Source organism: Falco naumanni, chromosome 2 (genome assembly GCF_017639655.2).
Source record: "Falco naumanni isolate bFalNau1 chromosome 2, bFalNau1.pat, whole genome shotgun sequence".
NCBI lineage: Eukaryota > Metazoa > Chordata > Aves > Falconiformes > Falconidae > Falco > Falco naumanni.
The window spans coordinates 89,938,050-89,956,293 of NC_054055.1; the positions used below are offsets into that span (position 1 = coordinate 89,938,050).

The 18,244-nt window shown below is 42.5% G+C and overlaps 1 protein-coding gene across 1 annotated transcript in view; it reads left to right on the top strand.

The window, feature by feature from the left end:
- The first annotated feature begins 230 nt into the window (after positions 1–230).
- Positions 231–18,244, top strand: part of PCYT1B (phosphate cytidylyltransferase 1B, choline) — a 32,356-nt gene continuing 14,342 nt past the window's right edge. Inside the window, exons 1-4 of the mRNA XM_040582494.1 lie at positions 231–499; positions 12,845–12,944; positions 14,274–14,390; positions 17,606–17,757. Of these exons, the coding sequence (XP_040438428.1) occupies positions 461–499; positions 12,845–12,944; positions 14,274–14,390; positions 17,606–17,757 (408 nt within the window). The 5' untranslated portion in view covers positions 231–460. The remainder of the gene's footprint in view (positions 500–12,844; positions 12,945–14,273; positions 14,391–17,605; positions 17,758–18,244) is intronic.

The following is an 18,244-nucleotide window of genomic DNA, read 5'->3' on the forward strand; positions in this document are numbered from 1 at the left end:
CTCAGGAGGGCGCACCCCGCCCCGGCGCGGGAGGACACGGGTGTGGGGGACCCGCGCAGGCGCCCCGAGGCCGGCCCGGCAGCGGAGGGCCGCAGCGCCGCGGGGCCGCTGCCGTGGCGGGGGCCGGGGCCGCCTGGGGAGCCGCCGGGGGCCGCGGTGGCGCGGCGGGGCAGCAGCCAACCAGGAGGCCGCATGCAAATGACGCGGCGTTCCCCGCGCGGAGGGGGCGGTGGAGCGGCGGCCGCCCGGTTGCCATGGCGACGCGCGGCGGCCGTGCCCCCGGGCGGCTCACAAGGAGACCCCCCGCGGGGCGAGCACACGCGTGACGGCGGAGCTCGGCGCCCGACGGGCCGGGCGGCGGCGGTTGGGGCTGCTGCCGGCCTAGCCAGCGCTCGCACCCGATGCTGAGTCAGAAACGGGTATCCCGAAATCCCCCTCTGAGGCGCGGCGCTCGGAGGCCATGGAGGAGCTGGAGCACACCTGCCCGCAGCCTCGCCTGGTGAGTCGGGCCTGGCCTCGGGCGGTGGCTCGGCCCCAGCTCGGCCCTCCCGCCCGAGCCTCCCCGGGCGCTGCGGGGTGAGGGGCGAGGGCGCGGCGGCCGTTGGGGGGGCGAGGGCGGGAGAGGCCGGGGCCGCCTCACGGCAGATCGCTTTGTGCAGCGCCGCGCCTCCGCGGGGGAGGGCAGAGCGGGGGGCTGCCGCGGGGGTGGGCTGTTGCCGCGCCCTGGGGCGCGGATCCCGCCCGGGCTGCCCGTGGCGTGTGCATCGTCCTGTGGGGACTTCCAGGTGTGCAGTGACTGCTGGGCAGGATTTCTGGGCCCTGTCTTAAAAGCGAAAATTAAATAATTAAATAAAAATAATAAGCCCCCGGCCGGTAAGGGTGCGTTTGGGAACGGATGTGGCGAGGTCTGCCGCCATCTGCAAGCGGCTCGCGTGGAGTGGCGGGGGTGCAGAGCCGCGATTCCAGCTCAGGTAGCGGGAAGCTGTGGCTCGGTAAAGCAGCCGTATTACAATAAAAAAAAGCTGCGCGGCTTTGCTGATGAGTGCGGAGGAGCAGCGTCCGCTCAAAGGAGGCGGCTGGGCAGCGATGGCCGGTGCCGGCCTCTCCCCGCGCCGCGGCCCGCGCTGGCGCTGAGGCGGCCGCCCTCCCGCCCCGGCCCGCCTCGGCCGCACTCCCGCGGAGCCCTGCGGGCCACCCTCGGCCGGGCACGCTGCACCCGGGGGTGGTAAATCCCACTTCTGTCAGTTTCAGAGCCCGGTGAGGAGTTTCCTGTTCGATTCGGGATGCGTGAGGAAGGGAGCCATGGAGCGCTGCGTTTTGAGGGGTGGGTGGGGGGGTGGGCGGGTGAAGGAGAGCCGGGAGAGCGGTAGTAAAAGTAAACTTCTTTCCAGGCCCTTGGTTTAGGGTGAGGGAAGGCTCCCTCGGATCGTGCAGGCAACTTTACAAGGCTGCAGTACCCCAAGAGTTAAGATTCAGAGAACGGCCCGTTTTCCGTGTGCTGATTTAAAAGAATTGGAATGTTTCCTTGTTTCTTCTTTAAACCTTTTAATATTCCCATCGGGAATGGTTGCCCCTTTCCCCCACGTGGTATGCACCATTGGCAAGGTGGTAGAAAAATAGTAAGAACAATACATCTGTGCACATGTAGAAATGCAGGGACAGTGTCGGGGTGTAAAAGTGCGCAATGGATGCAACAGTTTAGTACTGGGAATTAAACCATTTAAGACCAGAATTCAGTCACAGTCCTAATTAAAACATATTTAAACATCAGACTTCAGTAATTAAATCCAACACTATAGTTGAGACATTGTTCTGATACGACAAGAAATAGTAACAGTCGTTGGAGCTGACCTAAATTAATGTTTTCCACTTGCTGGTGTTATAATTAGAATCAACTTTAAAGAAGGCTGTTAATTTGTTCAGGGAAGGCTTTTTGAGCTGTTTTAATAGGGAAAGTTAGCTGACGTGTTGTTACTGCAGTGTGTTCGTACAGGCTGTCTAAGATTTCTCTGTCAAAAGCTTAGCTATAACAACCCGTTTGAATATATTATTCCATGTAGTCTGACATTTTAAAAGATTTTAAAGAAAGAAGTGACAATATGATGCCAGTATTTACAGTATCATGCATTCCACGATAATTTCTGTGGAAATTAAGGTGACAGCTGGAGTACACAAATAAAACAGGAATTCATTATGAAGTTTTAGATCTTTCTGAGTACCAGTAATGGACAATGGAGACATTTTATGGAAAGTGTGTCCTTCTGAAGTGATATTTTGTCAGTCAGCAGATCTATGTTATGTTCAGGCAAAAAAAAATAATTGCCTTGGTAAAGTATAATGCAATACACTGTACCTTGTTATGTTCATAAGGAATCATGTAAGCAAGCGTAGCCAAGTTATGTCTTCAGTAAGAAGAATTCAGAGCTGGTGTCCTGAAGAGTTAAAGTGAATCGTGCCTTGACAGATGATCTAATAATATGGACATCAAGCTCCTATCAGATCTTTTTTAAGATTTTCAGTACTTTCTCTGATCCCACTCCTTTGCAGGCAGCATGTACAGTGGTGGCCAGTAACCAAGTCACTTCATTAATATAAATGAAAGAGGGTTAACATTTTAGTATCATTCTGTTATCCTGGACCTCAGGATGGCTTTGGTACCTCAGAATGATAGAACTGGTAGTGAATAAAGTCTGTGGTATTTGCAGATGACTCTTTAATGCTGTACATTCGTTATTACATGCCTCTAAAATTAATTGTCTGGCTTTCAAGTTCTTACTATAGGCTCATTTTTAACAAGAAATCTTTGTTAAGAAAAATAAATATAACTACAGAATTAGCTCAAATTTTAGAAAATGAAAAGGGGATTAATTCTTTTGTGAAATGGTTGTCATTCTTTTCATTAAAATAGGAATTATTATTTAGGGCCTTAAAATTGTGAATATTTTTAATGGATATCTGCCACTAGATCCTCTGATTTTAGGCTATGGAGTCTGCTAGCTTGGCAGGAAGTGTCACAGTAGGACTAAAGAAAACCCCTGTATCCTTCAAAGAGCAGGAAAACAGGGGATGTTGAAGGCAATTCTCAGGTAAGTTTCAATGTGTATTGAAACCTGATGTTTTCCAGTGCCTAGTACTGTTATGATATAAATTGCCATTAATTTTTTCCCAAGACACTCTTCAGGTTTTCTTAACCAATGGAGTGTTAATGAGCATTCGTGCTTCAGTCAATTCCCCTGGTCCATCTCTCACTTAATCTTTGCCTTCTTTACTTTCTCAACTTCCATGTATCTGAATGCCAAGAAAATCTCTCTCTGAGTGACACATGTACCTTAGTCTCAAGGCACTACACAGAAGCAAATGAGTTAGAGTTGAAGGCTTTATCTGTAGCAGTGATTTTAGCAGTTTTGTAATGAAGAATAAACCCCCCACAAATAATGTTTCTCCCATCTGGGTTTGTATAGTTGTGCATTTATCCTTTTCTTGTTGGGACCAAGCTGCTGGGTTAGGCCACTTTCTCATCTATTACTGTCCCCTCCATTTTTTTTTTAAGTGAGCATTGCTTGTCCTATTTAAACCCTAGGATACCTGTGGTTTGGCCACAGGGACCTTCATTGTTTTAAATGGAATAAACATCGCTAATGGACGTATCATGCTGCACATTCAAGGTACAGCACTTGCCCCCAGGTAACTTTCAACAAGCTGCAGAGCGCTGCTGGGCTGTGGATCTCAGCCTGGGAATCCCGGCATTAGGTTTTGTTTGCATGCATCTGTACTAAGAAGGCTCATAAGTGAGGCAAGCTCTCAGTTTAACTGGATGGCAGAGATACTGTAGGAGGAAATACCAAAGAGTAAGTACAAAGCCATGTGAAATGGATTTGCTTATTTTTTTTATAACTTATTTATGTCCCTTGGGATCAAGAGTTTGACTTTGGTCTCAGGTGTGGGCAGCTCCTTCAAAGATTAGCAATCCTCACCCTGAAAGAAACAGGCACTTCAACACACTTTGCTCAGGAAGATAATTCCAGATAGTGTCTTTCATAAAAGGAAACAATGGCAATTTATAAAGGACAGTACTGCAGACAAAGCAAAACTGAATACACATTGAAACTTACTGGAAAACAGACTTAAAAATCTACTGTTTGGTATTCTCTTTCCCTTGAACATGCTGAGAGCTTCTTTTCCTTGTATTTCATGTCTCTGTCATCCAACACAGGCCTCAGTAGGAACATCTGGGAAAGTACTGTTGGGACCTGGGTACCGATGTCTTATTTTCAAAACTGGCTGAAGTCCTTAGGGTTAGGTTAGCTAAGGGCATGCAGGGCAATGAAATGTACGTTTCCATCGCGGTACTTGCGCTTTGAGTCTGATGTGGGATTGAGCCTAAATCAGGAACACAGGCTCTTCTGCAACACACAGGGCAAGTCAGGCACAACTTGAGGAATCTTAAGAAGCCAGCTAAGCAGAAAGCCACCTGAATTAGCCAAGATGAACTACAGGGGAGAAGAGGGAGTAGACAGTTCGACAGTTTGTTTGGCCTGTGCTTGTGGGGATGTTGGTGGGTAGAGGGCCAGGCAGGAATTAAGCAGCAGTTTTCATGAATTTAAAGTGAATCTATCTTCAAGAAGACTTAAAGAAGCAGATAGGTGCTTTTTGCTTTGTCTGCTCTCTCCTTAGTAATATGATCCCAGGAATACTGACCGGACTGTTCCCAAGGTCATGGTTAGGTGACATCCATGCTACTGCTGGACACCTGTTCTCAGGCAGCTCAAGCTGCAGCCAGATCCCATTTTCCTGTGCAGGAAATGGCATTGGGACCCTGTGTGGAAGTACCCAACTAGTTTTTTCTGCTTAGCATCACCATTGCAAGGACAGACTAGCTGGAGACTTAGGACCTATCCATATGGCAGATAAAACATGTTCTGCCAAGGCACTGTAAGCATCAGGGCCATCTGAGGTTCACTCTGGCAATCCTAGTGCCTCCTCCCATGGCCAGATTTATACTTGTCTTGAGATTCAGAGGCTACAGACTTCTACAATTCAACAGGAATTAAGGATCAAGTATCTCAGGGCCACTGAATCTACAATACTTTGGATAATGTGATTCAGGTACAAATGATGATCACAGCTCCCACATCATTTTAGGTATCAGGTGCTTTAGCCATTTTGTTTATTTTATTGATTTTTTTGGAAGAAATGAAAGTACATTGATTTAATTTTTCAAATTATTACAGTATATTTGAAAAAATTTTGTGTTATTGAAGGGTAGAGGAGCATGCTTCGGTACTTTCACTCACTGGAGCTAGCTGCATAATGGTTTCAAAGGAGCACTAGGCTCCTTTAAACAATTTCCTTGTTGCTGCTGTTAAGCAATGAAATGTTAAGCACAAAATTTGAAGTAATTGCAATAGAAGTGGGCATGCCTTGCATTCCTATATTTTCATTCTGGTTGCCTTACTCCTTTTGTATTTGCAAACAGAGTTTCAAGAGGGTCTGATGCAACCTCTGGAATTATTTCAGATATTTTATTTTCATGAACTTCCATAGCTCTTCATATTTATCTTTCCTGTATCACTGAAAGGCATATGCAGTTTTAATCAGAGGGGCTAATGATGAATTTAGGGGGTTTTATTGTGGGTAAAAAGTGTCACATGCATCTGTTTCTTGCTCACGTGATGTTACGACTTAGGGGGTCTGCCATCTGTTTACTTCAACATGGCACTAAGCATAAATGTATATGTAAATAGCCTTACATTTAAGGAACCCAAAATTACTTTATTTGACCAAATATCTTTTTGGTCCTTTACAAGTTTGGGGTTTACTCTGGATTAATTTTAATTTTCGTAAACGTTGGCTACTACATAAAAGCACAAACCCATAAAAGCATGCCAAACGTGGTTTCCACTTGGAGACATGCAGCGATCTTTGCTGCACTTAAATAAATAATTGCCTTTGGATGCCAAAAATCTGCTGTGATTTCCTTCTACTGCATCAAAGGACATGCAGTTTATATATGTTCTGAAATGCCATAGTCTCTGCAAAAACATGTTGTAATATGTATTCATCAGATATTCAGAACTACTGATATTTTTGCAAGATTCACAAACAACACATAAACACAGGGAGAAAACATTACATTCTATGTATTGCATTCCCCGCTTGCAAATGCGTATATGCAATGCTATTTTAGAAGCAGGTTTTATTAGGAGAATATTACTAATTTCTTAAATTGTGCTGTTGTCATTACTATGAAGGTTTCTATCATATCCTTTAGAAAGGAGTAGAAAACCATTGTAAAGAGATTCTGTCTGCTCCCTTCTCCAAAACAAAAACATTATAACTTAATGTATGTATAAAATGGAAAAAGAAACCTAACATAACATATAGATGGATGTGGAGCAGAAGAAATACAGAATACAGGACCCAATACTAACTACGCGGGCAAGAAGAACGTGTAGCGTATAACCACACATCCAGGATTGTGCACAGACACGCAGCGCTGCCAGAACTGTCTATCCCAATGTTTCCGCATAATACCTTTGTTTCCACGTAATCTGTGTTCCTTTCCTACACACATGTAGACAGATGGCGTAAGGTGAAAAGCTCTTGTGAAAGGAGCTGGATGAATGAGGGATCTGGTAGAGAAGCCCAGTGTACTCTCTGTGGGAAAATAATTCTTCCCAGGGTGCTTCTGCCTGCCAGCTGGGGAACTGCAGAGAATACTTGCTTCCCGTGCAGGAGGGAAAAAAAGGATGGTTTTTTTTTCTCTAAGTAATGGTTTATACAAAATGCTGTCCTACATCTGATAGACGTTAAGTATCTTTATGTAGAAGCACACACAGAGACTGAATACCAGGCCAGATTCATCCAGTAGCTTAGCTACAACTCAGTTGATTTCAGTAGATTAACCCTTGCCTCTATTAAAGCTGAAGTTAGATCCTTTTGGCTGTATGTCAGGTGTACATAGTAACGTACAAGTAGAAAGAAACGGGTATTAGAAATCCAAATCATAGGAACTGACATTATCTCTAGTTTCTAGATTGATCAATAAAACACAGAGTGGCATTAGAGCAGTGGTTACACATTTTTGGTCTGTTGACGATGGCCAACCTGCAGCATTACTCGTGGGCCAGCAAGCACCTGCCATTCAGCTTTGAATTGCAAATGCACTACAGCCAGTTTGGTTCTGCAGTCCCATTGCAACTTGCTCATTCTGTGAGGGCGTCTGCAGGCTGCTACTTGGTAACCAGTGCCCTGTTGAGGGTGCTGCATACTTGTTTATCCTGAAATACTGCATATCGCTCCTCAGTGCTGGGATATCTGACAGCTTGGCTAAGTCTCTAGCCAGCAGGACATCTAGGCTTACGGGCTGCATGCTGCCTTAGCTGCAGTTTGTTCTTTCAGAGTCCTGCCTGGGATCGCTTGTATGCAGTGCTCCTTCCAGCAGTGCCAGGGGAGCAGGCTCAGGTGGGTAAGTTGCTAGTTTAGGGTCACTTTTCCAGCTGGTGTTCATGGAGATTGAGGTGCTTCATCGGCAGTTCTTTCACTTGCGCTGTGCTTGACTTGGGGCTTGTCCTACCTCTAGGATGGATTTTCTTTTCTAAAGAATGTGTTCCAGTTCAGTCAAAAGTCATGGCTGTCACACAGGAATCTTGTCATGAAGTTCTCTGGCCTTTTGCAAATATTAGACTAGATTATATAATAGTTGTTCTAATTTCGTAATTATGCATCTGTACATATATGCATCATTGTGCTTCTTGAAAAGGCAGTGGAAGCATCTTCCATTATATCTTCAATTTGTAATTGCATCTTGCACTTAATTGTTACTGACTTAATACTAATGATGAACAAAGTATATTTGATAGAAGATAAAGCCCAGAAAGAGCAACTGAGAATAAGGCAGTTTGGAATGCTTGCAAAACAGTTACTTTTTTTAAAAGTTATTGTTCTTATTAGGTTGGTTTACCTTATTTTTAGTTTACATCTACCTCCTTGAGTCAGTAGAACTGTAGGAGAACAGACTAGATTTTCTTCTGATATGTGCATTAATATTGGAACTGTTTGTGAAAAATGTACCTGGAGGCACCCAGCAGTAACATTCAATTACAACTGAATTGCTCATAAATTTACCTTTTTGGATCAATGTTACTAAAGGTAATACATGAGACAACATGATTTTCATTTTCCACGACATTCACTCCCTAAACTCTAAGAGAAGACCTTGGTAGTCCTTAGCATGGTCTTTCCATCTGCAAAGAGTATTCATACTTAAGAAACTCAGCATGTATTTTTGGTTCCTTCTCAATCATAGTGGTTTTCTCTTCAGTTTTCCTTAAAACTGATGTCAGTGTTTCTTGCTCTGTAATTACTGTTTGCCAACGTCAGGAGCAGGTTCCCCAAATAATCTTTCTTCATATGAGTCCAAACACACAGGTGGTTTGTTCCTGTGAAATCAGTTATCAGTTTTAAATACTGCCTCTGAGATAAAAGCATCAGACCTCCCACAGAATTTGCCTGCCAGCTTAATTGTTTTACAAGCACAGGTCCAGCCTGTTCTACCAAGCTTTGCCTGTGTAGTTGTACTGGATCAAGATCTGAAATTTTCTTAGACCTCTGTGGACAGCAAAATCTTAGATGACAATACAACCATTCTCTGTACCAAGAGGATGTTTTTGTCTGTGTCATGTGGCTCAGGAGGTAGTGTAGCTGTGCGAATCAAAATAAAAGAAAAAAATCAACGACGGAGTAGCTCCTTCCATTAGCACATGTTGCATGCAGTACCCTGCAGGCAGAGTTATAATGGCAGGTGGACTATGGCATAGATGGGTCTACATTTGCCCATTTATGAAAGTATTTCTGTCTTCCTTGCTGCTGTGTAAAAAAACCCAACCCAACAACCAATCATACAGAAGACAAACAATAACACAACTAATTATTTCCTAGTACAGGCTGTAAGCAAAAGAGAGGGTGTGGAGTTGCTTATGATTCTGACTTGTTATTTCAGTGGTATGACTCCTGTTCCTCTGCAAATCACTGACCACTTCCCTTTTAATCCATTGGAAACACAAGCTATGAATGTTTATTTGCTGACTAGCAGCTAAGTTAAATGGCTACGATAGCTTAAGAGACTGTGAAGTGATAATAAAACGGCAGCCCCAAGATACACCTGAAAATAAGCTGCTTCTAGCTGTCATGGAGGGTTTCTTCATAAAGTATCCCTGCCACAGAGCCAGCTTGGGGCTGCCTACCACGCTCTCCTCTCCTCTCTGGGCTACTGTCTCATTATGTATAGTTGGGAGTTACAGTGACATTACTGGGTACAAATGGAGCTGTGAGGCATTTGGTAGGAAGTCCCCTTTACCTACCTCCCATCTTTTAATGTCTTGGAGTTTGTTGATCATCATTCAGTTATTTTGCAAATTTGTGAGAATGCAAATAAGACACTTATTTAAACTTGTCATGGAATGAATGGCTTCTGATATGCAGCAGTTACTGGATAAAATTTTTTGCATACATTCATTTTTAGGAAATGAATTTAATTATAATTGAATGCAGCATCTTCATTCCCAGGAAACAGGACTTGCATTGCAAGAGTTTTTTAACATCTTCTGAAGTAAATATCACTAATGAATCCTAATATTACAATGACTTCTCATTTATGACACGTAATAGGCTTTCTCTAGACATCACATATTAATAATACAGTAATTGTGTGGCATTTGGACTGCTTAAATGAAAGTAATGTCTCCCTGCTGACACTAGATCTAAGGTGCTTTCGTCATCAAAGATAACCACAAAGTGTGAGCACCATGTAAATAATTTTCTATTCCTAGCAATTAAAGCTTTAGAAACTGGAAGTGTTATCAGTTCAAACACTGTATAAACCACCTTGCAGTTAACACAGAAGGGCAACAAAAATAATTGGAGTTGTGGACCAGCTTCCATTCAAGGACAAATAAATGAGGTAAAGCTCTTCAGCCTGGAAAACGTGACTGAAAGGAGGAAAGGGAGAAGCAGGGAATAGGTGACTATGGACAAATTTACTGAAGCTTCCAGTACAAGAATAATACAAGGAGGCGGCAGGTGCTGAAGAAACAAAATGAGATAATTCATTACTGAACTCACACTTAGGCTATAGAGCACCCTGCTACAGGGTGATGCAGATCTCAGAAGCTTACCTTGGTCCAAAACACAAGGCTAATTTGACTTGCTTGACTAATCGCAAAATGCAAATGCATAGAAAATAATGAAGGCACAGATGAAGGGAAAAATCTGTCAGAGAAAGACAGAAGTACATTTGCACAAAGTCTTTGTCTAACCATCTGATTATTGGCAAGACTATAACAAACTTCTAAAACTACTTTAATGGATTAACCAAAATGAAGAAGCTGCTATATATATTACTTGCTGTCCTCTCCTAATTCCAGTTATTACTGACAAGAAACTGGAAAGAATACAAGTAATTACATATAAACTGGAAGAGGTTTGATAAATTATTTCATTTGTAATAATTTATTGAAATGTTCTATCTTACGCTTTTCTATAGAAACTGAATGGTCTCAGCTTACTCGTGTTTTTGTTAAGCTCAGTCACATTTTTTCTAGGCCAGATAAAACAAAATAGCATTTTGTTCTCATTGAGAAGCTGTTGCTGCATTTCCCTTCATCTGTCATCACATGGTATTTATGCATTTCTCTATGTGGCTTTGATAGAGTATTGCAGATTTTAATCTATTGTATTTCTTGTATTTTCATATCCAGTGACTGAGAGGTCACAGAGTAATGGGTATATTGACAGCTCTGGTTTTAAGCCCTCAGCCATAAAGCAAGCTTTAATGATGAGCGTTTACAAAAGCTGGACCGATGGGAAGCTAACAGAGGTTGTTCTCCATTGAGCAGAGACCAAATGAAAAATCTTGGTGTTGCAAAGGCATTTACATGGATGAAAAGCACCACTGTGTTTGCCTGGTGGGGAAAAAAAAATATCTTCCTGCAAAACAGGCCTATTTTCTTCAAATAATCTCCAAGGAAACAGCCTCTGCCAAGCTAGGATCTGATTACCAGTTGCAGGCCTCAGACCATAGCCATTATTGTTTTAACATTTCTGCCTTCCTCTTTATCCCAGCAGGAATCAGGCTGTATAGGCTGCCGTGTAACTTGACCTTGCTTGGGGATAAAAAGACAGGTTAGCACACAGTGATCACAAAGCCAGAAGCAAAAAGACAGTGTTTAGAAAATAAAGGAAGGAGCTGGCACAGTATGATTATGTGTAATGTTCTACACCGTGCAGCATGGGTGGCCCGATGAACAGTTACCGTCTGTGACACCCAGACAGAAACTTGGACTTGGTCGTAGTTTCTCCATTTTTTAACCTGGTCTGTGCAGAGATGCTGTGATTTTCATCACTAAGATACTAATTATGATGATTTCCTGCCACATTTGAGATTATAAAAAAAAAAGGAAAGAAAAATGGAAGAAAAAAAAAGAGATCGACATAAAATTTTAGTGCTTTCGGTAAACAAAATGAATAGTGAATCAGCAGAAAGAGCTGGATATGAATCTTCAAGTCTTTGTTGCTGTTTTACTACTGTCCTCTGAGCTTTCAGTGCAACAAGTCCAGAGGTCAGCAGCAATTAGGCATGACATGTCTCAAACTGTCTCAGAGATACTAAAGAAAATAAATGCTCAGTGATTAAGCATTCATCATCTAAAAGCTGAAAAAAAGTGTAAAAGAGACATTCTATTATGATCAGCCTTGGGTGCTCAAACTGGTATGACAACTGCACATCACAGAAGTGGTCACTGTCAAAACCTCGCCAAGCCACAGCTGCAAGGCCACGCAGTCCCAGTTAAATCATGGTGGAGGCAAAGTAAGTAGTAGATTTCCTTTGGCTTGTCTCAACCACCACCTCATCTCAAAAAAACAAAGCAAACCGAAACTCGGCTATGATTTCATAAATATATCAAGCCGAGAGCAGTAGAAGCATGTTTTTTCATATCAGACCATATGGCAGATAATAAATATCTGAGGTTCTGATTGCTGATAACTTCCTACATAAGCATTGACAGAAAATACAATTTCTGTAATCAAGTTTCCTGACAGATAATGCCACATCATTCTTTATACATCCTCACTCTGTCTCTTGTATCTTTAGGTTCTAAGCTCTTCAGAGCAAGTACCCTTGTGGTGCTCTGATCACAGTTAGACCATTTTAGTACTGTTACCGTATGTGTCAGACCAGAGAAAGGGGTTGTAGCTCAGTTAGCTCTAGTTAGGTGGGACTTTTGGCTGCATCCTTGCCTTTAATTTGAATGGCTTCTCAAAACTATACAACATTCTGACTAAAACCACAACAAAACAACCTGCAGTCTCCAGTTATCTGTACTGATACCAGTGGAAGGAACTGGTGCTTGTGAAGAGGTGGTTCATTTGCAGCTTTCTAAATCCCAATTAATTTTTACAGCTATTATTTGTAGGTAGCATAACGCGTTTTGCATCTTGGGCGTTTGGAGTCATTGAGACCAAACCAAGGACTAAACTGCTTGAGCCAACAAACCTGACTTTGTTCTGCAAACAGAAAAATTATATACCTGCACCCATCTCAAAAATGCTTCAGTTTCTCAACAGAGACAAAGATCTAGGTTGCATGATGTGTTTGGAAAGCTTTATTTTCCTCATCATTTTACCTTGCATGATTTGTGTATGCTCAGGGGTGACCAAAAAGCAAAAATCCCCAGAGAAAAAAACAGCATTAAGCCTGGTTACAGCATCCTGCCACAGTCAAATGGTTCTTTTTTAACCACTTGATGGAAAAAATAAATTTACTTTGTTTTTTTCCTCCTGCCAGACTTCGATGGCACCTGCTCCATTTGCAGATGAAATAAGTTGTCAGTGCCAAGCCCCTCATGAGAAGCTAACCATTGCACAAGCTCGCCTGGGAACACCAGGTATGTGTAGAAAGCTGCATTAGCAGGACCATGGGCACTTCCAAAGCACAGGCTTTCCCTTAAAAACTTCTGTTTTTTTCTTGAGTGGAAGGCTCACTTGTGCCTTCCACTTGGAATCAGAAAAGCCAGCCTGTTATCTGGTGCTGTCAGGTAATGGGAAAGAAACTAGCAGCTACAGGATCATTATCTTCTGTTAGAGAAACAATGAGAGAAAACATTTCAGTGTTAGAGTTTGATGTTTTTGTGGATATCTGCATGTTGGTCAGAAGAAAGGCATGCCAGCCCACTCCAGCCAGCCTAAAAATTGTGTGTTTTGTTGTGGCTACCTCCTGGATTCTCTTCCCATACTGCCTCTGTATGCTGGGAAGCTCTTCTTTCACTGATGTTCTTGTTGATCACACCAGACCTTCAGTGGCCTTAAAAGGTTGTTTGCCCCTTGCATAGAAATCATGCCCAGTTTCTTTATCTGGACATTCGTGATTGGGCAGGGAAAAAGGGATGATCTCACATAAAGTCCTAAATATACATACTTCAGCTCCCCTAAATTCCAAGACATTGTTTAAAAAAAGCCCTTGTTTACTTATTTTACTTATTTAAAATAAGCTTTTAAAGTATGTACACTTTATAGGGATAAGCTGCAGTTTTCCGGTCAGCTCTGCAAGGAACAATGTTCTGCTGTGGACCTTGGATGTCCTGACGGCAGAGACATCTCTCTCTAGTGCTGAAGCACAGTCCATGGAGGCTGGAGCTGCTGCTGGAGATGTTGTACAAAAAGCAAGAGTTATAAGGGTGATAGCAGGAGGATGGTGAGAAAAAGAAATGATAGGCTCATTAGAGAGAAGAGCTTGGGGGTTGTATGAAAGAAGGGAAGTGAAAGGTTTATGTTGAAGAGGTATGCAATACATTTTTACAATGGTAAGCTGTGGAAAAAAAGAAAGTCACAGACAAGAGGGGATGAAAATAGGTGATAGGAAGAAATAAGGAAAAAATTGAAAAAATCCAGAAGGCAGAACTGACTAGAAAGGCAGAGAGGAAAGAACAAGACATATGGTGGAACTCTGAATGAGGCAGGAAGATGACATTTTTGCTAAATTAGAATACAGGGATGATGGATGATAATAAATAGGATAAGTCTTAGAGAAAACAGCAGAGAGTACAGAGAAGAACAAGTAACAAGTGGGATAAAACACTGTGAGTTCACCCGTAGTGCTTTTGAACATCAGAACTGGGGTAAATCTCATCTGATCTGGGAACAGAAAGCTGACCAGTAGAATAAAACGCAACTTGTTTTATGTCTGAAAAATCACTGTTATGTTTCTTTGCTCACAGCTGACAGACCCGTCAGAGTGTATGCAGATGGGATATTTGACCTCTTCCACTCTGGCCACGCTAGAGCTCTTATGCAAGCCAAAACTCTATTCCCAAATAGCTACTTATTAGTAGGAGGTAAGATCAGAGTTATTTATTGCACTGGATTTTTGCTTCTGTGCTTCAGTATCAGAGAATTATTGCCATGCTAACACCCCCAGCTGGTTATACGCAATGACTTTGAATGCTGCTTTCACTCTGGGGGCTTTCCATAGGTGAATTGCCTTGAATTACATCTTACAATTGCATCAATTAAAGTAAAAGTCAAATTCTGCCCTCAGCAGCACAGGCACAATTCCCATTCTAGTTAAAGCAGGTGCCTGCATGACTCTGAGCTTAGAATAGCACCATATGAATAATTTACCTTTTTCATTTATTCGCTCAAAATTGTTAAAAGATTGAGATGAGTGAATGAGATCAACCACTCATTTATTTCTGGCTCCTCAGTCCTTCCACCAGCCAGGCACAGCCCATGGCCCCTGGCTGTCAGGTCAGTACTGTGTGTGCAGACCCAACCTTCAACATCAGCAGAGAAGCTAAATCCAGCCCATTATCATTGGAGACCCAAATGTAGGTCATGATTTGAACATAGTTTTCAGCTCACAAGTGTCCCTGGGCAGGTTACTTTCTTACCAGATTGTTTTGCTATGAATACCTTACCTTTTTGCAGTGTTGCTGGCTAACAGCTCTTCAGCAGTTGGTACGTGCCTGAGGAGTCGCTGGAGGGTTGCTTTTTCCTGCCTAGCTGCCTGTGCAAGCCCTACTCTCGTGAGGCCTTATAAACATGCATTTCGGTTCCAGTTTCCCTGCACCTCTGCGGTTCAGATATGCCTCACGTAAACATTTCACAGCAACCTTCAGCAGCTGAAATACTTGCAGCAGTGATGATAAAGCAAATGTGAATGCAACCTTCAGACACTTTATGCATTATTTTGCATCTTTGTCCCAAATGAGTTGGAAGGGGGCAGGGCGGGGTGGGGGTGGTGTGGGGGGAAGACCCAATGTAAAGGAACAGCAAACTCTCCTTGTAAACACACTTTTTGGTTTTAGTCTTAATGACTTGTGGCAATTCCCATGGAGCTTCCTGGGAGGGAAAGGAGACATCCCTTTGTTATGAAGCAAACATTTAGGACTCTCTTGTTTTTCTGCTGAGCCAGATAGCTTGCAGAAGAAGCAAGTGGAGGTGCGAGACTGTGAAGTTTAAAAAAAATGCAAGTTACATCAAGTTATATAGGTTTTATTGTTGCTTTTAAAGGGGGCAGGGGTGGGTGAGTCCCACTTCAGGAAGGGGTTCTGGGGCAAAAACATGGCTCCTTTGAAATTCATGTCATAGCTTCACTTTGCCCTTAGTTTTGGAGTGAAGGACAGAGCAGCCAGCCCTCATCCGCACCTTCTCCCAGAAAGACACTGTGTCTTAGCATGTTTAAAAAATGGGCACCTTTCCACGCCCACATACAATTTGTGCTGCCAAAGCACTGGTGTCCTGTGTCTTTGTGGGCACCACAACCAACCTCTTCTATTTCTTGTTGTGAAGACAATTTTTTGAAGCTAAGAATTTTTTAAAAAATAGATATTTATACTTTCCCAGATCAGTCATTAGAGCAGTATGACAGAATCAAAAGGAAATAGATACTGTGCCTGCATTGTACGTGAACAAACAGTAATCAAAAAATAAAATCAAACCTTTGTACAGAATTCAAACAAAAATTACTATTTTACAATAATTTTAGTAGACCCTTTGTTCCAGGAGAGGGTAGCTTTAAGATGACATAAAGGCTGTAAATAAATATAAATACAATCTCAGAAGGGATCTTTCTAATCAAGATGCTTTGATCTCCATTAAATTTCTTGTCAGCAGGCATAAAAAATGACATCATAGGATGGAGTAGCATTTTGCTAGCTGAAATTCATATGTATATTATTATCTGGCTTTGAATTTTGCACAAACTCCAGGGCCTTCCTACATTTTTCCTACTTTAAAGGTCTTTAAAGACCATCACAACAAGAACATCCATTTTAGATCTCAGAAAAGACTGCATCTTTGGTAGTGCCTTGCCTGATAGGTTGATGTTTTCAAGTTAGAAAGAAGCAGCAGCTGTAGGGCTGCTCTCACACTTCCCTGCAGCACTAATAATGTTGCATTTATCATTTGTCAAGTATATTTACTGTTTGTCCCAACGTTACAGATGAGTGAGATCCAAAGGCACTGGTTTAACCTGTGGTGAAGGACAACCACTGTCAACCCAGCTGTAAATGCATTATTTCATGTGGGGTATCAAATGACTGTTGTAGCTATATAATATTGGGCAGTTACACTTGTGGGGACAGGTCACCGTGTTTTACACAGTGTTGTGTGGGTAGAAAGATAATACCTAACTTTTGTAATCCTCTGGTAACATGGACATCGCTTCCCCTCATTTTAAAAGCAATGTGACAAAGTATTGGCACATCAAGTGCTAAAGATGCAGAATTTCTGGACTTTTAATTCTGCTCTACTCATCCACACTCTCCACGGAGAGCGTACGGCTTCTCCGAGTCCTTTCCACAGGGCTTCCTTCTTTAGTTTCCCACTTGAACATGGCACAAGCCTTACTTCTCTTTCTATGAAACGTGCTTAACTCAAGCTAAACTCAGAGACAGATTCCTATAAAATCAGCCATGACTTGGTTTCTCACTAAATAAACACCGATGGAAAATGTTCTGCTGCAATTTAGAGCATTGTTTACGTAAGAACAAAAAGTGGGAACAGAGGCCCAGAGAGGCTGAGGGGTCTCCATCTTTGGAAACTCAGCTGGACATGGCCCTGGGCAACCTACTGTAGTTGACTCTGCTGCGAGAAGGCGGGGGTTGAATTAGGTGATGTCCGGTGGTACCTTCCCACCTCAACCATCTTGTGATCCATGAACTTTGTGAGCACTCTGCAATTGCCAACACTGCAATCAGAAAGCACTTTTTGATTGTTTTTAAAGCATTGACCATCACCCCTGAAATTTCATAGTCCATGAAATCCTCACTTACAGTGGGATTGAGTTGCCTCAATATGTGATACCGTACCACCTGAGATGTCCTACAATATCATCTCACTTGGGCTCTCGCCGCAGCTCCAGAAAGGGAAGGATCCCTCAGAAGTCTGTGGTTGTACCTACCAACCCTGAGCAGAACTCTTAGATGCCCTGGAGCACCCCAAAATTAGCTAAGCTAATCACTGTTTAATGGAATTATTAAGAAATAACTGCTGGTCATACTAATTCAGCTGGGTGTGGAGCCATTTTGTTGATACTTCTATACTTTAGTTTGCAGTGATGATTTAACTCATAAATTGAAAGGCTTCACTGTGATGAATGAAACTGAGCGATATGAAGCCCTCAGACACTGTCGTTATGTGGATGAGGTCATCAGGGATGCACCCTGGACACTGACACCCGAGTTCCTTGAGAAACATAAGGTACGTTTCTCCCCTTATCCTTCCCTTCCCCTTTGTAGGCTGACAGTTGAGACTTAAACAGCAAGTGTGTGAAATGCTACTCGCTGGAGCAAATTATTTAATTCAGTTAATTTCAGTCACTGAAATTAGGTACATGGCACTGCTTGCCTCCATTTTTGTCAGAAAATGTTGTATTTGTCTTGCCTTTTTTGTCTCAATATGCTGAGATGGTTTCTGTAGTGGGATTTTGAATGGCAAAATAACACTGAAGACTTACTCATAAATTGACTTTCAAGAAAGGAGATCATGAACGAGGAAAGTTGTCATGTAGTGACTAAAGTAATGTTAAAGGCATGCTTCTTATTAATGCTAACTGGTGCAAGAATTGGCCAGAAATACATAAAAATATCATGTGTCCTCTAAAGGCAGGACAGAATTTCTTACATGCTATTTACTGTTTTGCAATATATACACATCTTAACAAAAGGGTAATTAACTAGGATGATAT